The sequence below is a fragment of the Tenrec ecaudatus genome, chromosome X, assembly GCF_050624435.1.
Source record: "Tenrec ecaudatus isolate mTenEca1 chromosome X, mTenEca1.hap1, whole genome shotgun sequence".
NCBI lineage: Eukaryota > Metazoa > Chordata > Mammalia > Afrosoricida > Tenrecidae > Tenrec > Tenrec ecaudatus.
The window spans coordinates 78,715,871-78,743,356 of NC_134548.1; the positions used below are offsets into that span (position 1 = coordinate 78,715,871).

Below are 27,486 nucleotides of genomic sequence, written 5' to 3' on the forward strand. Positions count from 1 at the left end.
GAAGGGAGTATAAGATTGCTCTGTTCCTTCCAGTGGCCTCTCTTTGAAAGAATTTTTACACCCAATCAGTATCATTCAGAAGTCACACCAATGTTTCCTCAGCATTTATTTTACTTCTTTTTTGGGAGACTATAAGAAAGAGGAAAATCAGGATCCCGCTGGAGTCTGAAGTGTATAGTGCAAGAAATAGTACAAGGATGAGATAATAGTCAGATTAAATGGAAGACATCCAGGATTATTTTTTCTACTCATTTCTACACTCTCATTGAACTGCTGGGTTGGGTTTAAGTGCCTAGCACATGGTATTCAATAAATGCCAGGGTTTATTTTTTATCAGGGTTCCACATGCGCTAGGTTATTTTTAAAAACACCAACCTTTCTCTTCCAGAGAATGAAGCTTACCTAGAAAACTAAGTCACTAATTTGGGTAATGCTGTTGGCTTTCCCTAACCTCTGACTCCACTATGCTAGAAAGGGCTGAGAGTTGAGTTTCCTTGGGGCCTAGTCAGCTTGTCCAGGTAGATTCTACATGGAAGGTTGTGAGTTGCAACTCTAGTGCACAGTCCTCTCTTTTTGGCGATGATAATCTGCGAGGAAAAAGAAAGAAAAGGAAGAACAATGCAGGTTAATTTCAGCCCTGAGGTTCCAATTCCTATTGTGGGATGTTTCTAGTAATCAGTATCTAAAGTTTCTACACAGGGCCCTGCCAGGTTAAGAAATAAAAGTGTACTACTTACTGTAGGGAAAGAAGCGTACACGCATGCTTATCTCACGGGCTGTTTTCAGGATCTCAACAGCCTAGAAGGAACACAATAGCTTAAACCAGTGTCTTAACCTTCCTCATGCCGCGACCCTTTACTACAGTTCCTCATGTGGTGGTGATCCCCCAACCATAAAGCTATTTTTGTTGCTACTTCATCACTGTAATTTTACTACTGTTATGAATCGGGTGACCCCTGTGAAAGGGGTCGTGACCCACAGGTTGACAACTGCCAGCTTATAGAAATGAATAGATAAGGTCCAACTAGAACCCAAACAGGGGCAATTTGCCACTCAAATATTCTAGATCACTAACAGCTGATTTCCTCTGGGATACTTCCTCTGGAGATGCACTCACATGAAGTTCTAGCTTGGCCAATCCTGTACAGCTTGTTCTACTTGTTATGACTGCCTGCATCATCGCAGCTTAAGTGCTATGCTCACCTTGCTGTGTTCAATGTCTTGGAAATCCACATCATTCACAGCTAAGACTTGGTCTCCTTCCTGAAGTCCTGCTCGATGTGCATCAGAGTCAGGAATCACCTGTTGTTATGGAGAATTGACAGATTCTGTCAGAATACTGGGAGTGAAACTAAGCACTGTTCAAATACAAGGAGCTATTATCTGGAGTGGGTGTGTGTGGAGAGAAATAGCTTGCCATATGGACAGAGGGTATCCCTTTTAAAGAGCTTTGGTGGCATTGGGTTTAGCACTCAGTGGCTAGCTGTAAGTCTAATCAGCAGTTTGATCTGTGGGAGAAATGTGTGGCAGCCTGCTTCCATAAAGATTTACAGCCATGGAAATCCTATGGGATAGTTCTACTCTGTCCTATAGGGTCACGATGAGTTGGAACTGACTCAGTGGCGTTGGGTTTGGCCTGTGCTTTATGAGCCCACAAACTAATCCTTCCTCCAAGGCCTAGGGATATCGGGGTTTTGAAATCTGATAACAAAGGGATTAGCTATCCATACTGGGAACACACACCTTGGAGATGAAGATGCCTAGCTGGGATGCCTTTCCTCCTCGGATGTTAAATCCCAGCTGTAAGACAAGAGTGTAAAATAGGGGTTCAATAGAAACCACAAACACATCTAGTAACAAGAATCTCTGTACTATACCCTGGCTTGTGTGTCCCCGCCCCAAAAGGGTAGTCAGAAGTTATAGAAGTGGCATCTCAGTTTTCCAGCGAACAAGAGGAAGTTTCCTTACCTCCTGCGTTTTTTACAATCCCCCCTCCCCTCAAACCATGGCCAACCTCTGGGTCTATGTTCCTACTATGAGGGAGCTTCAAAAAGTTGGTGGACATATTCCATTATTGTTTAATTCCATTTTCTACGAACTTAATAAAAATTCCTTCATATGGACAGCCCTAGCCTGGGATATGAGGTAGCTGTTCCACAATCTCACCTGAGCTCCAGGAGGCTTCTTCAATGTGATAATTCGAGGCAAGAACTGGGTCAGCTCATTGTTGTAGTCTGGGTGGTATACCCTCTGTAAAACATAGTAACCCCAGAGATCGATCGATCAGTCCTGATTTCATACTCTTCTGTGGAACCCTAATGCATCGCCCTGACGCCAGGAAAAGGTAAAGTCATGGGTTTAGTTCAAGAAGAAAATATAACACTGTTCAAAATGAGTGAATAGGGTGGATAAGTGACTTCAGGCCTGCAGTTTCTCATTCTAATTATTTATAGATGGAAAAGATAGAGCTCCGAAGACCCACAATGTGAGGCACAATGTGTGAATGCGCTCTGACAGGAAGCTTCCAAAGAAAATTTTCAATGGGCCTAATTGCTGAAAATTACACTTCTGGGCCCCCAGACTCCACCAAAAGTAAAGAAAGACTCTACTCAGCTCTCTAGCTGTACCATTATATATTTCATGCCTCATCTCATACCCATGGGGAAAAAATTCTTACTCAGTCATATATAGGATTCCCACCTCATGAGGAGGGATCCACGCTGGCGGATTCTCATAGGCAGGCAGGAAAACCACTGGGTAGTCATCATAAGGTATCCGGCTGTCCATTTCCGGCAACGCCCTGGAATGGAAAGGTGAATCGAAGCAAACCTAAGTGGGATTCAAAGGGGACCGCAGAATCACAAGGAAGTTTCAGAGAGCACCTGAACGCATACCACAATTGTCAGTTTATGGGCTCCGCCCAAAATCTAGGTGTTAAGATTAGAGGAGAGAAGTTAGACAAGAGACTTTACAGTTATTGACTTTTCTAATCCCCTGCTAGATGCCAAGCAACCTGGTATTTACTCTGTAGAAAAATCACACCAAAACAAATCCACTGCTTTTGAGTTGATTCTGACGACCTCATTTCTCACCAACTCCCCCCCCCCAACACCCCTACAAAGTTGATATGATCTTCTTCATCTCAGAGAGGAGGGAAGCGGGTCACATTGAAAAAGATGTGGCCGCTTCCCAAATCCAAGGGCTTCTATCCACAGGGGCGCGGCGTCCCTGTTCATAATGGTGCGGGTTCCGCGAGCGACCCCCGCTTCCTACACGAATTCGCTGCCAGGCAGACCCGCTCCGCCTGCTGCTGGAGGTCGCCCCACGCACCAGCTCCCCGTGACTCGGCCCACGCCAGCGGCGGCCCTCCCAGTCGCCGCTCCCGCAGGCCCCCGCGAGCGGATGTGCGCGCAGGTCGGAACGCGGCAGCAGGGCGCCCGCCGACCTTCCCTTCCGGACGGCCGCTGACGTGCGCGCCCCGCCTGCAGAGTGTGCGCCTTCCGATTGGCTGGCGCCTCTGGGGCCCGTTTGAAACTTGGCGGTTAAAGCTCTGCTTGGGACCAGGCGGCAGGAGTCCGGGAAGGGGACTGGCCTTCAGTTGGGTGAGTTAAGAGGGGGCCCCTTGTAGTTTAGGATCTGCCTTTCCCCGTGCGTTGGTCCTTGGGCGCCATCTCCGTCTGGGGCGTTTTGGCTTCTCCTTGCAGACCGCCTTGGCCCCTTAGGATTGCCGGCTTCCCAGGCTGACCCTTGCAGTCGTCGGCGAGAGTGAGTCGCCTGCCGGCCCCGCGGGCGCAGTGTTCTGAAGTCACTCAGCTCTCGCGGAGGGAGACGTTCGCCCATTGGTGCGCATTTCTCGGGGTTCTTCAGCCTCGAGTCCCGCCGAGGGCTGCGACGGGATCATGAAGGAAGAAGTGAAGGCAATACCTGTACGAGTGGCACTGCGATGTCGCCCGCTGGTCCCCAAAGAAATTAGCGAGGGCTGCCAGATGTGCCTTTCCTTCATACCTGGGGAGCCACAGGTGCGTTGCCACAGGGTCCTGGGGCCAAATGGCAATGGGAGGTGTGATCAAGCCGGGTTTTTTTTCCTTCCACTTTATACCTTGTTCCTTTGCTTTTAGGTGGTGGTTGGTACTGATAAATCCTTTACCTACGATTTTGTATTTGATCCTGCTACTGAGCAGGAAGAAGTCTTCAATACAGCAGTAGCGCCACTTATAAAAGGCATATTTAAAGGTGAGACCATTCATCACACATTGTTTGTGTGTGTGCACACACCATGTGTTAGGCATTGTGCTTGGGCAGCAGAACACCTGCAAGAGAGATTGGATAAAATGTAATTCCTTACTTCGAAAAGCCCACAGCCTAGGAAGTGACCTAGTGTTTCCCACCGTGGGGGATGTCACCTCTTGGGGTGGATATGGACAACGCTGGACTGATTCCAGGGTCTGCAAAAGCAGATACCTACGCTTTCTCCTGGATTGTGTGCTTTATATTACAAAAGTGTGCTGAATAATGACATGTTTGGGAGGCTATGAACTAATCTAATAATCTTTATGAACGTCTTTGAAGCTAGGTTAATATACGATATTTGCGTTCTGCGTTTCTACCATTTCACTTGTATATATTTTTGATTGCCCTGAAACTCCATTAGCTTATAAACTTTTTGGAGGGTACTGATAGTGGTCAGTGTATGTTCAACCTACGGGAAAACCTGCACACAATCTCTGGGGCCTTGGGGAGTTCAGAATCCAGGAGGCAGAGGTAGAAGTAGATGACTACATAAATTATTTTAGTAAATTTAAATTTTTGTTCATCTGTCTTTACGATAAAAAAATCGTTAAATGTTAAAAATGTACAGCAGAATCAGCCCTGTTATAGAGGTAATGCTGTTTCATACAAAGTGCTATGAAAACCACAAGAATGGCACTAAATGGCAGATTTGGGTAAATTTCTCAGAAATTTGAGAGACATTTTGCAAAACCTTTGAGTTGGGCGTTAAATGATATGATAGAATTCTTCCAGGTAGTAAGTTCCCCAAAGCTCCTGAATAGTTTAGCCAGTTACATGTTTATTGCAGAGACTAAGACTAATATTGAAAAACACAGCAGCCTTCTGAGGAAGGGAGCAGGCCCTGAGAGATGTATAATTGTTCTAGTCCGCTGCTCTCTATCTCTTGATTGGTGGATTTATCTGTTTATGTTCAGTGAGGTTATTGATATGTATGGGTTATTGCTGATATTTTGATTTTGGGGTGTGGGTGTTGCGATAGTTTATTGTGCCAGCCTGGCCGACAACACAGGTGTAATTAGTTTTTTTGCTCTTCCTGTATTTTTTGTGCAGTTCTGGATACTGTTTTGATTGTGTTGGTTTTTGTGTGGATTTATCATATATTGGTCTCAGGTTTTCTGATATTATTGATTTTTTTGGCCATAGTAATCCATTAAGAATTTTTTTTTGTAGTGGTGGTCTTGTTTTTATAAATTCCTTTAATTTTTCCTTGTCTGGCAATACTTTTCCCTCATTTGAGTGGTGCATTTTGCTAGATACAAGACTTGGTTGACAATCTAAATTTATTTTAATTGCTCCTTTGTATGTGACTATATATTCACTCTTAGTCTTTGATATTGGAGAGTTTGACTACAATGTCACACTTTTTCTTTTGGGATACATCCTGACTGGAGTTTTCTCAGTTTCCAGGATAGTTATCTTTTCATCTTTTATACATTTAGGAAATTTTTTTTCCAGGAGTTTTTGGACTATTCTCTCTCTGAATTTTAAAAAATTTCTCCTCCTGAGGCCTGGTAGGCGTGATCAAAGGTAATATAACTGAGAGGAATTACTGAAACCCAAATGAAGACTGAGCATGATAGTGGGACAAGAGGAAAGTTAAAGGAAAGAACTAGGAGGCAAAGGGCATTTATAGAGGTCTAAATAAAGGCATGTACATATGTAAATATATATAGGATGGTGGGGAAATAGATCTATGTACATATATTTATAGGTTTAGTATTAAGGTAGCAGATGTACATTGGGCCTCCACTCAAGTATTCCCTCAATGCAAGAATACTTTCACTGAAGGCAAAGCAGGTGCATAAGCAAATATGAAGAAAGCTGATGGAGCCCAGCTATCAAAAAATATAGTGTCTAGGGTCTTAAAGACTTGAAGGTAAAATAGGAGCCATCTAGCTAAGAAGCAACAAAGCCCACATGGAAAGCACACCAGCCTGTTTGATCACGAGGTGCCAAAGGGATCAGTTATCAGGAATCAAAGAACAAAAAACCATATAATTGTGAATGGGGGGGAGTGCTGGGTGGGGACCCAAAACTCATCTGTAGGCCTTCAGGTGACCAGACGTCCCGCTTTTGGCAGGACAGTCCTGATTTTAAACAAAGTCCCAATTTTTGGAAATATTGCACGACAAGCTATGGTATATGGTTTTCGGCTGCCATGTGGCTATTTCGCCAGGATATGAGTTTTATCAATGGTGTCCCACTTTACCAATGTTAAAATCTGGTCACGCTTATAGAAGGGTTGTGGGGAGGAGATGAGCCAGTCAGGGTGCTGTGTTGCAACAGTGAAACACAACTTTCCTCTGGTTTTCCTAAATGCTTGCTCACCCCCACTATCATGATCCCAGTTCTACCTTAGTTCTAGACCAGAGGATGTACACGGGTACAGATAGGAACTGGAAACACAGGGAATTCAGGACAGATGATCCCTTTAGGACCAGTGGTGAGAGTAGTGATACTGGGAGCGTGGGATGGAAAGGGGGAACCGATTATAAGGTTCTACATATAACCTCCTCCCTGGGGCGTAGACAACAGAGAAGTGGGTGACGGGAGACGTTGGACAGTGTATGACATGACAAAATAATGATAATTTATAAATTATCAAGGGTTCGTGAGGGAAGGGAAGTGGGGAGGGAGGGGGAGTTGGGAGAGAGGGGAAAATGAGCTGATATCAAGGGCTCAAGCAGAATGCAAATGTTTTGAGAATGATGATGGCAACAAATGTACAAATGTGCTTGACACGATGGATGTAAGTATGGATTTTGATAAGAGTTGTACGAGCCCCCAATAAAATGATTGTTTTTTAAAATTCTCCTTCTGGTGTCCCTAAATGTCCCTAAATGTTTGATGTTCTTGATGTATCCCACATTGTTCTTAGGCTTTCTTTGGTCTCCTTTGCGTTTTCTGGTTTTTCTCTTGGATTGGAGTCAAAAGATTTGTCTTCAAGCTCACTAATTTGAGTTTCCGTTCTGTTTCTCTGTTATACTGTTGCATAATTCTGTTATATTAGGGTTCAACTTCTGTGTTTCTGTTTGGAGTTTTTCTTGTAAGTCTTGAAGTGAACTTTGTACATTTTCTATTCTTTTTTCTCTCAGACTCTTTCTTCAGCTGTTGAATGTACACATTCATCATTCTTCTGAATTCTTTTTCTAGTAATTCCATAGCCTTTTAAATTTTTGCCATTTCCTTTAAGTTTGGATGTTGTTCACTTATTTGTACCCACTTCTCTTGTTTTGTTTGTGTGTGTATATATTGTTTGTTATTTTCTTGACAATGGTATAGCTATTAGAGGTGGTAGGGAATTGGAGTTGTGTAGGAGTTGTTAACTGTTGAGTGGAGTAGTAGAGCAATAATAGATGCTTCAAAACAGATAGTCGAGGAGAGGGGAAAGATAAAAAAACCAGAAGAGAAAATAGAGGAAAGAGGGGAAAAAAGGGCCAGATAGTCTTTAATTTAAGAATTGTTAAATGAAAACACCCAAATTCTTATATTTGAAGGACAGAAAAAGAATAGTACTAATTGAAAGAGAATTATAAAAGTAGTACAAACTTTTGTTTAGAAGAAAAGGAAAGGACAAAGGAATAAAAAGGGAGGAGCTGTTGGTGTTTGTTTGGGGTCTTCCCAGCAGTGTTTGAACTGATGTGGGTAAGAGACAGGTGTGTTTCCAGGAGATATGTGGGTAGCATAGGTGGGTTTACGACCTAGGCTGGAAGCACAAGGGGTGAGGAATAGTTGAGCTGTTGTAATCAATGCCTATTGGTGAGAGACTTCACCAGGTCAGGTGCTTGGACTGCCAGGAATATATTTTGGCTGGACAGTGGCCTAGAGGTGAGAGGATTGAGTGGGTCGCAGAATATGGAAAAGTTTCTTAGAGCCGTCTGGGGCTGAGTGGGTGTGAAGGGAGTGGGTTCACACCTTTCAAGAGGCAGGGGCTTCGGTGAAGGGTCCCCAGGGGAGGTAGCAGGGCTGCAGTGAACCTCGATTGGGATGGTTAGGGGCAGGCTAGGGAGCAGTCGTGGTCTCAGGAGCAGGGATGGTCCAAATGAGGTGCTAGTTGGGAGATGGGCGTATTGCTAACTTGAAAAGATTATAAGTGTTTGAAAAAAGTGTTTTTATAGAATGAAAGAAAAGATAGTACTGATTAAAAAGGAATTCTAAAAATAGAGGATTTTGTTTTAAAGAAGGGAAAGGGGGAAAACAAGAAGCTAGAGGTCTCCACTCTGTTCTGGGAGAGTTCCAGAATGTGCAGGGCAGAGACAGTTGGGAAATTGCTCTGCTCATTTGGGTGCTTTGGCTGGCAGGAATAGGTTTGGGCAGACATCTTACTAGAGGTGACGGGTTGAGTGGGCTTATGAGAGCTAAGAGACCAGAGGTTTTGTAGTAGGGGAGGTAGATTGGTACGAAGTGTAGCCAGCTGTCCTGAAGCTGAAGGAACAGAGTTCAAGTGGCCCGGGTCAGAGGGGCTAGAGCTCATGCTGTTCAGGACATGGCAGTCTCCCATAGGTTCCTTTTTTTTTTTAGTTTTCTTGATAAAGTATTCGCATATCAAACAATTCCATAGTGTCATCCACTCCTGTGCTTCATAAACTGAAATCTAAATGAAACAATAAAAATCAAAAACAAATGAAAGAGAAAATTATAATAATATAAAGATAAAAATAAAGAATAAGAAAGAAAAGACCACGAACAATATTTAAAATGCCAGAGAAGACATTTCTGATGTGGAACAAGTGAGAGATATTTGAGCTAAGAATAAATTCAGGTTGGGGCAACTGGCCAAGTATCATAAACCATGGTTCCATCCACCATAATAAAATGTACAATAATGAGGGGATCTACCAGAGGCTTATCTGACTAGATAGTCTGCAGATGGATTTTTGGGCTCCACTGTCTATAACCTCTTACAAATTGGATATTCACAATTTAAGCTCTGATATTTTCCCCTTCGTCAAATTTGGATTTTGTTACCATCTTTGGATCACACAGGCTGCCACTGTGCTTCTTTGAGGTAGACTTAGGTGACTTCTTACTTAAGATGACTGCTTGTTTCAATATAAACCTTGAGGAACCCAGATACTATTTCAATTGATAGCCAGGCACCATCTGCTTTCTTTACCACACTTTGCTGTAGCACCCTTATCTTCAGTAATCATTTCATAAAGGTGAGTATAGAGCCATGTTATAAGAATTAACTGTTCTTAAATTGGGACTAGATTTAAGTGGAGCCTAGAATCCATCTGCTTTTCCATGGGTTAAGAACAACTGGTTTACTTTGGTGGTTGTATTATAACCAACAAAACCCAACAAGAACAGCAAATACAAAAAAAAAACCCTGAAAAAGAAATGGAACCCCCCCCCCAAAACCCAAAATATTTTCAATCATCCTCCTGGGGTATAAGACGATTGTATTGATAGTATCAATAATTCATCCAATAGCACAGAATTTAAGATACTGTTGATATGAGTCTATTCGAGTATAGTTCAACTGCGAGCTGCAGTCCACGAGTTGTTGCTTTGTACAGATTGACTTCTTAATTATTTGAACTCTGTTTACATTGAGCATAGGGGCTATGACAGGGGCTAATTTTTTGTATCATTTCTTGCAGCTCAGATTAAAATCTGTCATATTAATGCAAGGGGAGCATTGAGGGACTAAATATATGGTAGTCCACCAACAGTGGAGGAGAGTTCTTATCTTACCACATCTCCTCCAACATTTGTTACTCTCTGATATTCTGATTTGGACTATCCTCAAGGGCGTTAGGTGGTAGGTATCTCATAGTTGTTTTAATTTGCATTTCTCTGATGGCTAATGAATATGAGCATTTTTCTCTTATATTTATTTGCCATTTGGGTCTCCTCCCTAGTGAAACTTCTGTTCAGGTCTTTTTCCCACCTCCTCAGGGGGTTAACTGTTTTCTTCTCTTTGCAGGCTAGGAGGACATTGTAGATTTTAGTAATAAGCCCTTTGTCTGGTGTTTCACTGCTAAAAATTCTCTCCCACACTGTGGGTTCTCTTGTTATTCTCGTTGAAGTCTTTCAAAGCACATAGGTGTTTTATCCTTAGTATATCCCACCCACTTGTCGATTTTGGCTTCATCTATGTGTGTATAGTTAACCTTTTTATTCCCTGGGCCAAGGTTCTGAGGTTTCTCCCAATTCCTTCGTTGATGGTCCTGATAATTTGGGGTTTTACTTCTAGGTCTGTGATCCACCTTGAGTTTGTTTTTGTGCGTAGTGTGAGGTAAGGGTCTTGTTTCATTTTTCTAAACAATGATGCTTTTTGGGTATAGGCTAAGGTGACCAGATTTTAACATTGATAAAGTGGGACACTATTGACGGGGGTGGGTGTGGGGGGAGGTATTCTTGATTAAAAATTTGGTCTATATGGAGCAACAAAAATGTTCATAGAACGCAAAAAATAGTATTGCAATATATTTTTAATTTTAACATAAGTACAATTTACAAATATAATACATTAAAATTATGTATAATACTTTATTCTTTGGCATATTTCTCATTTGAGTGAATTTTTTAGTAGATTGCTGTCGTTGTTTAAAAGGTCATGAAATTTTTCACAAGAATTTGTTAAATTATATTTCACACATAAAATGGCTTTCAAAGTCTCAACACTTAACTGTGATTTTTCTGATGTTCACACTTTATTTAACGTAGAAAAAATGCGTTCAGTCGCAGTACTAGTTCCTGGTAAGGACAGCGTGGATTCCACATTTTTTAGTACATTATTGTATGGAACATGGTTTGTTTCAAAATGATGAAATATTTCTAACTATTTATTCTCTAATGTGATTTTTGCTGATGCCCAAGATTTAACCTTTTCTTTATCAATATATTTATGATAATGATACCTCATTAAATATCATTTTCAGAAATAATACTGTATGGGAAATTTTGAGTAATATGCTCGAATGATTTTTGCACAGTGGGAAGAATGATATTTCAAAGCACAGAAACATACAAGATATTTAAATACTACTGCAGCTTCCTCCAAAATACAGGAATTTTTTGGAAAACAAGAAAAGAAATTAGCATTAGCAGAATAGCTGATTTGTTGACATCACTTGTTTAACCAGCACTAGCACGCAGTGCGATGTGTATCGTCTCAGAGACAGTTACAAATTGTTCTCGTCGTTGCCAATGCCAAAAAATGCCATTGTTCATTGAGTCCAAACAACGGTGGTCGAATTCTAACAACTGATCAACAATGCGAACTTTGATAAGCAGTTCTCCGTAATCCGTTCTCAACAATTATTTGTTGTTATTAAAGTTTAATATTATAAAATTAACAAAAATAATATAAAACTCATATCGTGGTGAAATAGCCACATGGCAGCCGAAAACCACATATTCCCTTCCTGTTCTCCCGCCGTTCCCTAGCTTGTCGTGCATTCTGCAAAAAATCGGGACTTTTGTAAAACGCCGCTGGAAGCGGGACAGATTGTTGACAATCGGGACTCCCACCAAAAGCGGGTCGTCTGGTCACCATAGTGTAGGCCAGTTATTTTGTAAATGTTTGTCAGTTTGTGTTTGATGTTTACTTGGAGTAGACTAGGTTGTCCATTTATAGCATGAATATCAGAAGTGCTGGGTAGTACTTCTCATGAAACCTATCAGAAAGCGGGTAGTTTTTAATGATTTTATTACTGCTGATGTTCCCTTTGATCACTTGATTAAGGTGATATCGTCTAGCCTTCTCTACTTCATATTTTTCCTACTTAAATATTTTAAAAACATTTCTACCACTCTTCTAATCAACCTTGCCCCTTTCCTCTAAGTTGTCCGGAAACCATATTGCTTCCAGACCCTTCAATATCCTGGTCATCTCCAGAAAGAGCTCTATAATTCTATTTTTATATTCTTAGAAAATTATAAAAGTACTTGTGAAAAATGGAATTAAAATACATTAGAATTTTCAAAGCCCCATTCATATAAAGTAGGAAATGATTTCGATTTGTGTGTTTGGTTAACATTACTTTAGTTGCAAAGACAAAACCAATACTTTTCCGTGTACTCAAAGGAAGCTTCTGATACTTTGAATTCCCCATACCAAAACATCCTGAGTATTTTTTTCTCTTCTTATTGTGACTTGGGTGAAGGTTTACAGAGCAGATTAGTATTTCATTCAATAATAAATACACATTTTCTTTCATCTCACTGATTGTAGTTTCTACAATGTAATATCACTTATTTTGTTTTCCATTTTCAGTAAATGCTGCTCTTTTGATCTCAAATGATTGATTATTCTAGAGTGGGTGTATTTCACTAGTGTTTTTGATCCTTTTATAAACCTGTCAGTTGTTTGGCTGAAAAGTAAGACATGGAGGTGAGTTTATTTCCAGACCTGCCTGAAGGGTGGCTGAGGGCCATAGTTTCAGGGATTCCAACCAGTCTCTATCTGACAAGTAAGCCTGATCTTTTTTATGATTTTGATTTTGTTCCACGTTTTTAACCCATTCTATCTAGGACCTGGATTCTTAACCTGTGGGTTGCGACCCCTTTTGAGGTTGAACCAACCCTTCCACAGGGGTAGCCTAAGGCCATCGGAAAACACTTATTTCTGATGGTCTTAGGAACTGAGACACCCTTCCTCTATCCATCTCCAGGTGGATCTGCCCACATGCCGAGTACCTGGCATGATGACATCATTGCGCCACCCCCATCACAAAGACCCTGTACAAATACAGGTGTATGTGACAGGGTTGGCACCATAATGTACTTATGCGAGCTAGTCATACATGTGTAGAGAGCGGCTACTGTATAGAAAGCAGCTGCTGTGTTGAAAGCAGCTACTCTGTTAAAAGCAGCTACTGTGTTGAAAGCAGCAGTATTGGAGGTCAAATGTCACTTCATGAATTATAATTACCAGGTAAACGCTTTAATTAATGCTTTAATCACTGTACTTTAATTATATTCCACTTTTAACAATGAAAATAATCCTGCATATCTGATATTTACATTAGGATTCATAACAGTAGCAAAATTACAGTTACGAAGTAACAACAAAAATAATTTTATGGTTGGGGGTCAGTACAACATGAGGAACTGTATTGAAGAATGTGGCATTAGGAAGATTAAGAACCACTGATCTAGGACCTTCTAATGCAATCCCTTTCAGCGCAACTGGTAGTGGTAGCCAGGCATTATCCAGTTCTTTTGGTCCTTGTGGAGACTGGTATTCCTGGGGCCATGCGTCCATTGCACTAATAGTTTCCATGTGTTTTTTACTTTCTTTACTTTTATTTGCTCTGTACTGGAAAAACACAGTAGTTGCACTTTAGATGGCCACTCATTAAAAACCCTGAGTATTTTGAAAAATACTAAAACTTGGTTTCCCAAGTTATTCCTATATACACATAGCTATAGTATTTTAAATAATTATGTAATGTTATTCCCTTGTCCTATAATCATGCCAGGGTATCTCTAGTCTTCTATTACAGTGCGGAAAAAAATCTCAGGATCTTGTGGTCCATCAGAATATCAAGGTCTAAATTTACACCAAAGAGTTTTTTCAAAGCACCACTGTTTTCATTTAGATTAACAAATTATTTCAAATCTTCAAGGCTTTTTAGTTAGTGTCTAAAGTTTTCTTGGTAACAATACCTTTGACATAAATGTGATGATCATTTAACAGAGAAAGTTTGCCTCATGTGTCTTTGGAAGGCATCTACTACTATAATAAAAAATAGATGTCCAAAGGTCATATTTTCTGGATTTATAGTACTTTAGATTCTATATTTACAGACTTAGTACCTTTTGTTAGTTCTTAGATGCTTTTATTAGAGTTTCATCCTGTAACACAAATGCTAATTAATGGGAAAAGAGTCGTCTATTGCCTAATTGTTTATCTTGCATCATCTGTGAGGCAAAATATAAGTGGCCTATAAAATAAACATTTGTGCTAGAATTAAACTCAGGCAGAATCAGTACTGTTAATATTGATATTAAATCCCAAACAAACCCACTTATAATGACCCTATTAAAGAAAATAACTCAAACTTACTGCCAGTGAGTCAGTTCTCACTTACAGTGACCCTATAGGACAGAGTAGAACTGCTCTTGTGGGTTTCTGAAGGTTGAACACTTTTTTGATAGCAACTTAGTTCTTTAATATTCCTTTTTATCTTATTCTGCTTTTTATGGGGGGGTCTGTGTCCTTGTTCTATTAAAATTAAGTTCTTTTGGCAGTGGGGAAAGGTTTCCCACGGTTTTATAGGCATATAATTCATATATCCTGCAATTCAGTAGGTCAGAGGTACATCAAGAGAGACTCTAAATATTTAGGGAATCAGGAAGCCTTATCTTTCTCCCATGGAACAGACATCAGTTCAAACTGCTAGCCTGCAGTTAAGAGCCCAATACATAAATACGTGTGCCACCAGAGGTCATTGTTAGATGGCAATAGATATCCCCTGTTTGATGACAAAATCCATATGCCGGGCTTCCACATGGGTTAAGCCTCTGGTGAGTCCCCTCTGACCATAGTCCAGGGAGGTGAGTAGCCTCGCTATCAGACAGCATTGTAAAGTCGATTATGGCAGGTGCAGACAGGTTAAGTGAAACACCTTATAATTTGATCTCTCCTTTGGCACATTAAAAAAATTATTTACTTATTTTTTTGCTTTCCAAACTATTTTTAATTTTGTAGGAGTATTTGCGGTCTTCTTCCTTTTTTGTTAGATCATTTTATTGGGGGCTCTTACAACTCTTGTTATAATCTATACATCAATTGTATCTGACATACTAGTACATATATTGCCATTGTTCTTTTCTAGACATTTACTTTCCATTCCCTCCCATCCTCCCTATGGCCCCTCGATAGAGATTAGATTGTTATTATTTTCATATCTCATACCTACCGCTGGCTCTCTTTCCCTCTGGTTTCTGTTGTTCTTCCCCCTGGATGGGGGCGTGTGGTTATGTGCCATTCATTGTGATCAGTACCCGTTCCCTGCCCACCACTACCCCCTTTCCCCCTACCCTTTTGGTATCGATATTCCCATTCCTGTTCCTGGGTTCCATGTGTCGTGAATTTTATCTCATGCCTCTACCTATATACATGCTCCCGTCTAGTCCAGAGTGGGGAGTAGCACTGGGGTTATGATAGTGGGGGATGAGGAGGCCTGAAGGGATCAGAGGTATATTGTGTGATCCATCGGTGCTCTACTGCACCCTGATTGACTCATCCCCTTCCTGCGACCCCTCTGTGGGGGGATGTTCCATTGTCCACTGATGGACTTTGGGTCTCTGCTCCAACTCCCTCATTCTCACCTTTTGTGTGTTGTTTGTTATGAAACTTCTTATGCCCATTGCCCAGTCCCAATGACATCCAATGACACGTGATTGCACCAGCTGGTGTGCTTATTCCATGTAGGCTTCTTGCTTAGCTGTTGGATGGCCACTTGTTTAACTTCAAGTCTTTAAGACCCCAGGCACTATATCTTTTCATAGCTGGGCATCATCCTCTGTCTTCACCACATCTGCTTATGTACCCATTTTGTCTTCAGCGATCGTGTGTGTGTGTGTGTGTGGGGGGGGGGGGGGAGTGAGCATCACAAAATGCCAATTTGTTAGGACTAAGTGTTCTCGTATTGAGGGAAGGTATGAGCTGAAGCCCAAGGCCCATCTGCAGCCTCAGTATATTGCCTTATAAATATATGTACATAGGCCAATACTTCTATTTTATGGATTAATGTATTTACACTCTGTTAATACCCCATCTATACCTTTGCTTCCTATAGCTTCCCTCTGTTTCCTTTTACCTCTTTCTGCATCACTTTCCGCCTTCTTCCTCCTCTTAGTACTTTCTCTCAGCTAGACTGGTGTGCTCTAATACTCACAGGAGCTCTATACCAGTGGTTCTCAACCTTCCTAATGCCTCGACCCTTCAATACAATTCCTTGTGTTGAAATTATTTTCATTGCTACTTCATAACTGTGATTTTGCTACTGTTATGAATCAGGCGACCTGTGAAAGGGGTGTTCGACCCCCCCAAAAGAGGTCGCGACCCACAGGTTGAGAATTGCTGCTCTACACCCTCCTAGATGTTGGTTTTGATTCCCTAGTTGTTCCCTTCTCCATGGCGCAGTCTGCTCACCACACCCTTCTCCCCGCCTACTTCTTCCCCCAAGACCCTCTGGGACCATTGGCCCCATTGCTTTCTCCCCGAGCTTCCCTCCCATGACCGTCCCATGTTAGTAGGCAAGCCAGCAATATCCTAGTCAGAACAATAGGAAGACATAAAGTTGAAAAAAAGAGAAGGCGAGAGAGAGGAAAAAAACCCTACATAGATCCAGGTCTGTTCGCTGGCCCCCATGAGTCCGTACTCCCTGATCCTAGGGGAGATCCCAGAGCTGCCCCTGTAGCCCAAAGTCCATTCTTGGGGCTCATCAGGGGCTCCATGGATCGGTTTTACTCTAGTTGCTTTTCTGTTGTGCTCCATTCCTGGTTTGTCCCGCTGCAGGGGATTCAGTCCACACTGTTTCCCCTACCATGTGTCCTCATTATTGTCTTCTTCACTGAATACAGGGCACAACATGTCTTGAGTTGTTAGCAGTCCCACTGTCCATCTGTGCCTTAGCAGCTCCATGCAGGGATCTCATCCACTGGGCTTGGTGTGCCCATATGGAGTCTAGGTCAACTGTCCCTTTCTCTTTTTCCTTCTTGGTATGCTTCTGTGTGGGCATGGGAAGTGGGCTCCTTTCCACCACCTAAAGGTCCAGTGACATTCTCTGTGGCACACACTTCCAGGGCTGGGGTCAGATTGGCTCTGGTTGGGGCCAGCTCTGTAGTCCAGTCTTTTCATGTAATCCTCCACGTGGTTACGTTGCCCTCCAGGTTTGGTGAGGTCTGTATGCACACTCCAAATTCTGTGGAGACACAACCAATACTCTTTCCCTTGGTGGGTTAGTGCCCTGTTTCTTCCATGTCATCTTCTCAATCTCTCCCCACCCTCGTTCTCCCTCCTCCTTCCTCTTTTCCCCTTCTTTATGTTGGATTCACATTTACCTCCTTGGGTTTGGTCTGACCTCCGCCCCCCCCCCCCCACTACCTTTATCTCCACCATACATTGTGAGATAAGTGTCTTTTATTTTCTTCTGTTCCTACTGTGCTGATTATACCTACCTCAGGGCACTCATGTTATACTTGTCCTTTTGTGATTGGCTGACCTCGCTTAGCATAATTCCTTCCAAGTCTTCCCATGAAATGATGTGTTTCATGTGATTATCCATGCTTTTTAGTGCTGCATAGTACTCCATTGTGTTTATGTGCCAGAGTTTACTAATCCACTCGTTTATTGAAGGAAATTTAGGTTGTTTTCAACTCTTTGCAAATTGACAAATTAAAAAATTTTTATTATTATTTTTGTTTTCTTTTTTTTTATTTCAAGACTTTATTTTTAAAACAGGTCACAACACTAAGCCTTTGACCCACTCTGCCCCTGAGCAAGCTACAAATGCTTGCCTAGCAGCTGAGCACACTCTTTAGTTGCATGTTTGAAAAGTAAATAGAAATGCATCTAAAACAAATACTCAAATAGTTTCCATAGGAACACAGGTACACGTGAACCCATGTTCTAGCCTTCCTTGTGCGCGGCTGTGCCAACCCTACTCTTGTAAAGATGGTTGGAAACTAGCAGTCTTCAAGTTAAAAGGTACCCCAGATCCCTTAATTCAAACTAACCTTGCAGGTAATTTTGTTTTCTTTTTGATTGAGGCTTTTTTCTGTTTTATTTTGTTAATGTTGTGGGGTTTTTTTCTTTCATTTCTTGGTCTTGTTTTGCATGTTTTTCTGTATATGAAATCCAAATTCAAAAAAACAAATTCAATTGTCATCTAGCTGATACTGACTCATCGTGACCCTGTAAGACAGGGTAGAACTGCCTTTGTTCGTTTCCCAGAGTATGCCAGTTTATGGGAGTAGGAAGCCCTATCTTTCTCCTGTGAAGCGGCTGGGAGTTTTGACCTTCGGGGCTTGTTCAGCACAGCCTGATGAGTAACCACTATGCCACTGGAGCTCCACAACAGAGCGAAACAGCCCCTACTATGGGTTTCTGAGACTGGAAAAGTTTACAGGAGTAGAAAGCCTCATCTTTCTCCTATGGAACAGCTGGTGGTCTGTAATTGCAGACCTGTGCTTAGCATCTCAACTCAGAACACATGATGCCACCAGGGCTCTTTCCTACTAAGGTGGCTAAGTTAAAAACAAAACAAAGGAGAATATAACAAATGATAAGGCTGTGTGCAAGTTGCAACTGTTATACATTGCTGGAAAATGGTACAACTGTGGCAATTCCTCATAAAACTGAAAATGAAAAACACATGCTATTAGGTGCCATCAAGTTGGTCCCGACTTAGGGCAATCTGTGTGCAACAGGATGAAATACTACCTGGTCCTGCTCTATCCTCACAACGTTATTATGCTTGAACCCATTGTTGCAGCTACTGAGTCAGTCCATCTCATTGAAGGACTTCCATTTCTTCTCTAGCCCTCTTTTTACCAAGCGTGATCTTTTCCTGATAACATGTCTAAAATAAGTGAGGCAAAGTCTCACTCGCTGTCTTTGCTTCTAATAAGTGTTCTGGCCGTGCTTCCTCCGAACAGATTTGTTTGTCCGTCTGCCAGTGAATAGTCCTTTCTGTATTCTTTGTTTTGCCAACACAATAATTCAAATGCATCAATTCTCCTTTGGCCTTCTTATTGTCCCAGTTTTGCATGCACATGAGGCAATTAAAAATATCTTGGCTTGAATCGGGTACATGGTAGTCCTCAAGGTCACATCCTTGCTTTTTAATATTTTAAAGGGGTCTTGTGCCGCAGATTTGCCCAATGCAACACATCATTTGATATCTTGCCTGCTGTTTCCAAGAATGTTGGAAAGTAGCATGAAGTCCTTGAAGAATTCAAATTTTTCTCCATTTAGCACAGTGTTACCTATTAATCCAGTTGTTAGGATTTGGGGTTATTTTCTTTTTCCATTGAGTTGTAATCTGTAGTCTTTGATCCTCATCAGTAAATGTTTCAAGTTGGCTTTACTTACAGTGAGCGTATTACAGGTTGTTAATGAGATTTTCTCCAATCCTGATGCCATGTTCTTTATATAGTTGAGCTTCTTAGATTATTTGCCAAGCATACAATTAGATAAATAAGGTCAAAGGATCCGACCCTGATCACGCCTCTCCTGAGTTGAAACCATGCAGCATTCCTGTTATTCTCAACGACTGTTTCTTGTCTATGTCCAAATTCCATGCAAGCACAATGAAATGTTCTAGAATTTCCATTCTTTGCAGTATTACCCATAGTTTGTTATGTTCCACACAGTAAAATGCCTTTTCTCAAAAAACTCACGTTCACTACCATTGAGTTGATTCAGACCGTTAGTGACCCTACTGGATAGTATAGAACTGACCCGGTGGGTTTCCAAGACTGTAACCTCTACGAGAGTAGAAAGTCTTGCTTTCTCCTGTGGAATGGCTGGTAGTTTCAAACTGCTGACTTTGTGGTAAACAGCCCAATATGTAGCTCACTAGGTCACCGGGGTTTCTCTTTGCAAAGTGTTGGAGCCAGCCTACGAGTAGAACAGTCCTGAAAAGGGAAGTGATTTTTAAGGGAAAAAAAGAGAGACAGAAAGCATTGGGAGGACAACAGTCTGATGGACTGAAGCACCCGAGTTTATTCTACACACTTCTTATGTCCATGCAGAAACAACCCGGGGTTAATTATCTCATTGTTAAGCAAGCACATTTGATACACATAGCAACTCTATCTTCTGCCAAGCCAGACATCCTTGAGAAAATTAAACCACCTGTTTTTCCCAGACCTTGCATACTTTCTTGTCCTTGACAGTCTGTTCAAAACGTAAAGTCACAGAAGAAATCAGCAAACACTAACACATAGGTCATGAGACTTCTCAGCTGTTTTAAGGCTGAGTCTTAATGGCCTTCAACACATAGTCAATAAAACACAAGTAAACATCTTTAGAGTATCCTATGTTTTCAGTCACGATTCATTTGACATCAGCAATGGTATCCTTCTTCTACATCCTTGTCTGAATCTGGCTTGGATTTCTTGTACTGCTGCAATTATTTTGGAATTATCTTCAGCAGAATTTCAATTGGATGTGATATCATTGTTATTTTTCACTGATTTCTACTTCTATTGGATCACTTTTATTTGGAATGGGCATAAATATGAATCTCTTCCAGTTGGTTGGCCTTCCAAATTTCTTGACATGTTAGTGAGGGTTTCCAGGGCTGCATCAGCTTGAGACATTTAAAATAGTTTTCTGTTATTTCCTGTAGCCTTGCTTTCAGCAGATGCTTTCAATTCAACTAGGACCTGTTCCTTGACTACCATTGGTTCTTAATTGTATAGTCCCTCTTGAAAGGATGGAATATTAACCAATTATTTTTGTTACAGTAACACTGTGTATTCCTTTCATCTTTTTTGATGCTTCACGTCAGTCAATATTTCTTCAGTTATTTGTGTTGAGAAATGTTGAGCATGTTTTTCCTGCTTGGTTTCCAACTCTGGGTATTTGCACATCCTCTCAATTTGCTCTTTGGAATTTTCTGATCAGCTCTTTTACTTTATTTCTTCTAGCCACTTTAGCTGCTCTGGGTTCAAGAGCAAGTTTCCGAGTGTGTTCTGACATCCACTTTGGTCTTTTGCTTCTTTCTTATCTTTTTAATGACCTTTTGCTTTTTTCTTATATGATGCTATCCCAGGGTTCGTCCGGTCTTTGTTTATTAATGTTCAATGCATCAAATCTGTTCTTGAGATGGCCTCAAAATTCAGATGGGATATACTAAAGGTGTTACTTTGGCTTTCATGGACCTGTTTTAATTTTCTTCTGCTCCAACCTGAACTTGGATATGAAAAATTGGATGATCTATTGGACAGTCAGTCTCTGGCCTAGTTCTGACAGCTGATACTGAGCTTCTCTATAGCATTTTCTCACAGGTGTAGTCAGTTTGATTTCTGTGTATTCTTTGTATTGATTTGGTGAGGTTAATGTGTATAGTCTGTTTATGGTGTTGAAAAAAAGGTATTGGTTTTGAAACATTCTGTAAAAATTACCATATGACCCAACAATTCCACTCCTAGTTAGATATATACCCAAAATATTTGAAAGAAGAGACTCAAACGGGTATTTACGTACACCAGTATTCATTACATCACTGTTTATAGTTGTCAAACTATAAAAACAGCCTGCTTGTCCGAATAAATGTATTAACAGAATGTGGTATATACATGCTACAATGTGTTGTTGTTAGGTGTCATCAAGTTGGTTCCGACCCATAGAAACCCTATGCACAACAGAACAAAGCACTGCCTAGTCCTGTGTCTTCTCACAATTTTCCTATGATTGAATCCATTGTAGTCACTGTGTCAATCCGTCTTGTTGAGGACCTTCTTCTCCGTCATTACCATTCTACTTTCCTAAACATGATGTCTTTCTCCAAGGACTGGTTTCTCCTGAGGACAATGTACAAAGTATCTATTGACAAAGTCTCCTCCTCATTGCTTCTAAGGAGCAACTCTGGTCAAGACTTCTTCCAAGACAGATCAGTTTGTCCTTTTGGAAGCCGATGGCACTTTTAATATTCTTCTCCAGCACCACAATTCAAACTCATCAATTATTCTGTCTTCCTTTTTCAATGTCCACCTTCCACATGCATATGAGGCAATTGAAAATACCATTGCTTGGGTAAGGCTTTACCCTAGTCCTCAAAGTAACATCCTTACTTTTCAATACACTAAAGAAAGAGGTTTTGTGCAGCTGATTTACACAATACAATGCTATAATATGGATGGTATTGAAATACATGCTCAGTGAAGCAGGCAGTTACAAATAGACAAACATTGTTTGGTCTTGCTTATATTATAAAGATAAGAACATACAGATGTATAGAAACTAAAGTTTATTAGTGGTTGCCAGGGCTGGAAAGAGGAGCCCTGGTAGTGTAATGGTTATGTGTTGGACTGAGATCCACATGGTAGGTAGTTCGAAACCACCAGAATCTCTACGGGAGAAAGACTGGGCTTTCTATTCCCATAAAAAGTTATAGTCTTGGATACCTACAGGAGGTCTTGTGGGTCAGCATTTACTTGATAGCAGTGAGAGAGGTGGGAAGAAATGAGAAATAGGGGCTTATTATTTATGGAGGAAGTCCTGACTTTTGGTTTATGGAAAAATCCTATTGTATAAAGATAGAGTTTCAAAGACAATGTAATTGCCCTCAATAGACTATGCACCTATAAAAAGTTAAATTTTCAAAAGTTGTGTGAGATATTTACAACAACAAAAAATGGGGTAAAGCAACTGATTACATACTAGGGGATACCCCCCCAAAATGGAATTTTTTTTCAAAGTTAATAATTTTTTTTATAAAACAACCTTATTGCCTCCAAATACTCTCCATTACACATAATTCATTTATCAAATCTGTGATTCCATTCTTGGAAACATTTTTCAAACTCATCTGTTTGGATGGCTGACAACACTGCCTCATTGTTTTCTTTACCTCTTCTACTTTGTCAAATCACTATCCTTTCTTGTCCCTCTGCATTTGTGGAAACAAAAAGAAGTCGCATGCAGTGAGGTCAGATGAGTAAAGTGCATGGGGCAAGAGAGGCATGCTGTTTTTTCCCAAAAATGCACGCACTGAGATGGCTGCGGGAGCAAGTGCATTGTCGTGGTGGCAAAGCCAGTCTCTATCCCCCCGCCCCCCCACCCCCGTCCTGCCATAAATCAGGCCTTTTTTGTCGCACACTGTTATGCTATCTTTTCAGAACCTCTAAATAGAAAGCTTGATTAACAGTCTGACCTGGTGGAACACACTACGAGTTGACATTTTCGTAGGTTCAGGAAGTTGGCCGACATCTAGATTGAGGTTTGTCATCAATGGGCATTTCACATAGCACTGTCCTTGTAAGCTGTGTTCAACATCATAACAGTTTCTGCAGCATCTTTCCCGAGCAGGAAACAAAATTTGATAGCTGCATGCTGTTCTTTTAAATAGGCCATCACACACACAAAAGAGTTTCCAGCAAAACAACTTTTACAAAAAAATTCACTGTACCCAGAGAGAAACTTCCTGGGCAATGCCACTGGGTGCACTAACTCAGTGAGTTGCTTGATGCTCACCTAGCAGGAAAAATGCTACTATGCAAGCTCTGCCCAGCAGAGCTTTTTCCATTTTTATTTTTGGGTACCCCCTCCTACAATGAAACATCTTAATAGAATTTGATTCTTTGGTTTGGAGAGTCTGAGTTGTGGTTTCTTTTTTTTTTTTTTCGTGTCAGATGGGTAATGTGCCCACATCGTAACAAGTATTATGGGAGGCACATGTCACACAGACGCGTGAGGACCCGATCATCATGTTTATGAACCGGAAAAGGATCGAGTTGTGGTTTCTTGTAACATCCAGTTAATAGGCCTAATACTGTGTTTTAGTGCTCCTCGTCTCACTCCTAGTTGTTTAATAGTGCCTGTGGTCTTTAAAACAAAAACTTGCAAATTGCTATGTGAGGTATAGTACTTGGTCTCTATTTGTCTAGAGCAGGGGTCAGCAAACTTTTGAGATGGAAGAGCCAATCCTGTCCCTCACCACAATTTAAAAATTATTCAAGAGTCATAAATAAATTTAACAAACACATGAAATCGCCATTATCTGAAAAATAAGCTTAAAATTTTATAAATAAAACTTTAATAGTTTTGTTTTCATTTTCAATTTTATTCCAGAGCCACATATACATACCGAAAGATCTGCAGTTTGCTTACCTTTGGTCTGGAGCGTAGGTTTCCAAATTTATTTAGCCTACCACCTCCTTTTCCAAGAAAAAAAAATACTGAGAACTTCCTTAGCAATTTGAATCTTTTGTATTATAGCCTACAATCCAGAGTAAAGTATATGTATCTACTTTCCAGCTCCCCTGGATCATTCCAGCCTACCCTGTCCTGGCAGCAGTATCACCCACATTGGAAAACTAATCTATAGCAACAGAGAATGAAGGAAAGATAGGAGGGGAAAATGGAATGTGTAGCTAATTGCTTCCTTGAGCCACTGCCCCCTTTGCTGCGAGGGTAGAATAACTGGATGGTGCCCTGCTATTCCTACTTAACATTTTGATCAAAGATATATATGCAGAACAACTTCAAGTTCTCATGGAAACCAGTATTTCTGGAGCAATAGAAGGTGGACGAACTCCTAAAACTACTGACTTGAGGTCATCTTTAAACTTTAAACCAAAAATATACCCTATAGCAGTGGTTCTCAAGCTTCCCAATGCCGTGACCCCTTAATACAGTTCCTCATGTTGTGCTGACCCCCCCAACCATAAAATTATTTTCGTTGCTACTTCATAACTATAATTTTGCTACTGTTATGAATTGGATGACCCTTGTGAAGGGTGGTTAGACCTCCAAAGGGGTCACAACCGATAGGTTGAGAACTGTGCCCTGTATTCCTCTTAAAACCAGGCAGGAAATTAACTTAACTAGTAAAGAATGTCTGCCTCAAGCATTTACTCCTTTAAGGTGTATTTTAATGGGATGGGATTAGAGTGACAGTAGCACATCAACAGATAAGAAAGTTAAGGGGCAGTGAGTTTTGGGGGCAACTCAGAAGGAGGTGAAGTGAGATTGGTTGCACAACTTGAAGAATGTAATCAGTGTGAATGAATTGGGCATTTAGAAATGGTTGAATTGGTGTATATTCTTAACAATAGCAATAAATAAAAATCAGTCTTTTTAAAAAGAGGAGGAAAGAAACATTTTGGGGGTAGTATTTTTCTTCCTTATTTATTTTAAGTAGCATAACGTCATGGCACCCATATAGCTTTTCTTTGTATCTGCTATTCCTAAGAGATTCTAACTTAAGAATACATTGTCTCAATATTGTTAGAAGAAATTGTTAAAGAAAAGAAAGTTTATTGGTAGGGTGAAAATGCCTGAGTACCACTACTTGTGTAACTTCTGTTTTGCTAGGATACAATGCAACTGTCTTGGCCTATGGGCAGACTGGCTCTGGGAAAACCTATTCAATGGGAGGTGCATACACAGCAGCACAAGAGAATGAACCGACAGTTGGAGTCATTCCAAGGGTAATACAGCTCCTCTTCAGAGAAATTGATAAAAAAAATGATTTTGAATTTAGTCTCAAAGTGTCCTATTTAGAGGTAAGTTATTTCTCTTTATTTAAAATTCCAAATTATCCTTGGATTTAAAATTTTTAATTAATTAATTAACCAAAATAAGGATTTTCCTTTCATGTCTCCAATTAGTAAATGCAATTTTAGTGAATTACATTTTTTAAATTGTCAGGGAAGATGTACTGACTCCCATCTAGTTCTTTCCTTGTTAGAATAGTTTGTTTAATCTGATAGAGAAATTAGTGTTGTGATATAAAAAGAGAAAAGGAATTAAAAAATTCCAACTTGGCTTCAATTACTGATTGCCTGTAGAGTTTTCAGGGAAATATTTTATTTTGAATTTTTGTTTTGAGGCTTAAGTGCTAATTCTGCTTCATGAAGCATATTAAAAATGGGTGAAATGTCGAACTATATAAGTGATAATAAGATGTGCTTATTCAACACATTTATTAATCACCTACTGTGTGCCAGGCCCTGTTTTAAGTGTTTGGATATATTGTGTTTGAGCCATATTGAGGAGCAGCAGCTAATTGAAAGGTTGGTAGCTCGAACCCTTTCAGCTGCTCCACAGTAGAGTGACATGGAAATCTCTTTCAGTGAAGATGTCAATGCCCCTATGGGGTGGTTTGACTGAGTCAGAATCTACTAGATGGCAGTGAGTTTGGGTTTGGGTTTTGGACTACATCATAGGTGAACACAACAGATATAAATTCCTGCCCTTTTTGGAGCTTACATTTTAGTATATATGAGTATATCAGGAGGTTGGTTAGTTATAACCTACCTCAGGACATCAAAAATACATGTTTCAGGAATTTATGGCTTTAGGAACAATAGCTAATTCCATAGCAATGATAAGAGAAAAAAAATGTGGGTAGTGACTTATATTTAAGGAGCAATTGATTTATGCAATTTAAGCTTGAAGTATTCTTTAACAAAGAATACTTCGTTGTTGAAGTATAAGGATAAGGGTTATCGACTTAATATCAAGATTCAACTTTCATATTTCATCACAATTAAAAATAGACCTTAACTGATGCAAAGGGCTTAAGTGGAGAGCAAATGCTTTGAAAATGATTAGGGCAAAGAATGTACAGATGTGCTTTTTATAATTGATGTATGTACATGTGTGGATTTTGATGAGTTGTCTGAGCCCCTAATAAAATATAAAAAAAATAGACCTTAAATTTAAATAGACCTTAACCTTAAATTTCTTGATTAACCTTGTTGTAGCCAGAGTAATAGAATCTAAAAAATAACTCAGTAACGTGTTATGTTAAATAATGGCAAGAGCAATAGTAGCCAAGAAATAGTGTTTATGATGTGTGTTATATGCTGTTCTAAGCACTTGAAAAGTGTGGATGCTGCTGAACTGTTTGGTTGCCACGTCTCCCTTCTGCTTCCCACCTCTATCCCCCACAGGAGCCCTGGTGGTTTAGTGGGTTATGCGTTAAGCTGCTAACTGCAAGGTCAGCGGCTGAACCTTCCTTCTGCCAGCTCAGGGCAGAAAGATGAGACTGTGTGCTCCCATAAAGATGCAAAGTCTCGGAAACTCAAAGAGACAGTCTACTCTGACCTATTGAATTGCCATGAGTGGGAATTGACTTGATGGTGATGGATTTGGTTTGCTTTGATGTAGGTTTCCACCCCCCATTAAGGAGCGCTACACGTATAGTTCAATGACATTGGTTATAGTCTCCAGATTGTATCATGTCCTTGCTCTCTCCCTACAGTGTTTTAACCCATTGACTTAGATATTACATGTTTCCCAAAGTTCCATTCTTTTCCTTGACTTTGAAAACTTTATTTTGCTCCATAGTTCAGGGAGCTCCCACTTGCAGATACAAACATACACAGATAATACTGCTCAAGGCATGTGTTCTTGGACACCGGTGGCACTAGAGTTTGAAAAAAATTATTGTGAATGAACTGGAGAGTTTAGATTTCAGACCATTACCTCTGCATTCAACAATTCAAACCACTGATCAATGTCTGCCCCGTATTCTCTCCCATCCTATTCCTCTG

The 27,486-nt window shown here is 40.5% G+C and overlaps 2 protein-coding genes and 1 non-coding gene across 7 annotated transcripts in view; 1 reads left to right on the forward strand and 2 right to left on the reverse strand.

The window, feature by feature from the left end:
* Positions 1-209: 209 nt before the first annotated feature.
* Positions 210-3,474, reverse strand: PDZD11 (PDZ domain containing 11). 4 transcript variants are annotated; one of them, XM_075538658.1, is made up of 7 exons: positions 3,331-3,474; positions 2,701-2,800; positions 2,167-2,250; positions 1,744-1,800; positions 1,204-1,302; positions 738-798; positions 210-587 (listed from the first exon to the last, which is right to left on the reverse strand). In XM_075538658.1, the coding sequence occupies exons 2-7, from the start codon at positions 2,785-2,787 to the stop codon at positions 553-555; spliced, it is 423 nt and encodes a 140-aa protein (XP_075394773.1). In that variant the 5' UTR covers positions 2,788-2,800; positions 3,331-3,474; the 3' UTR covers positions 210-552. The 4 variants fall into 4 exon arrangements, with proteins under 4 accessions (XP_075394773.1, XP_075394772.1, XP_075394774.1 ...); XM_075538657.1 differs by having other exon boundaries at positions 3,274-3,445; XM_075538659.1 differs by having other exon boundaries at positions 2,701-2,829; positions 3,331-3,444.
* A 24-nt stretch (positions 3,475-3,498) lies between these two features.
* The window catches only part of KIF4A (kinesin family member 4A), a 183,300-nt gene continuing 159,312 nt past the window's right edge, over positions 3,499-27,486 (forward strand). For both annotated transcript variants that reach the window (XM_075538655.1, XM_075538656.1), the window contains exons 1-4: positions 3,499-3,602; positions 3,705-4,019; positions 4,119-4,233; positions 25,301-25,491. In XM_075538655.1, coding sequence (XP_075394770.1) covers positions 3,900-4,019; positions 4,119-4,233; positions 25,301-25,491 — 426 coding nt within the window. In that variant the 5' untranslated portion in view covers positions 3,499-3,602; positions 3,705-3,899. The remainder of the gene's footprint in view (positions 3,603-3,704; positions 4,020-4,118; positions 4,234-25,300; positions 25,492-27,486) is intronic.
* LOC142435503 (small nucleolar RNA U13) lies at positions 23,611-23,714 on the reverse strand. Its single transcript, XR_012781547.1, has one exon. It is a non-coding gene; the product is annotated as a small nucleolar RNA U13 (small nucleolar RNA).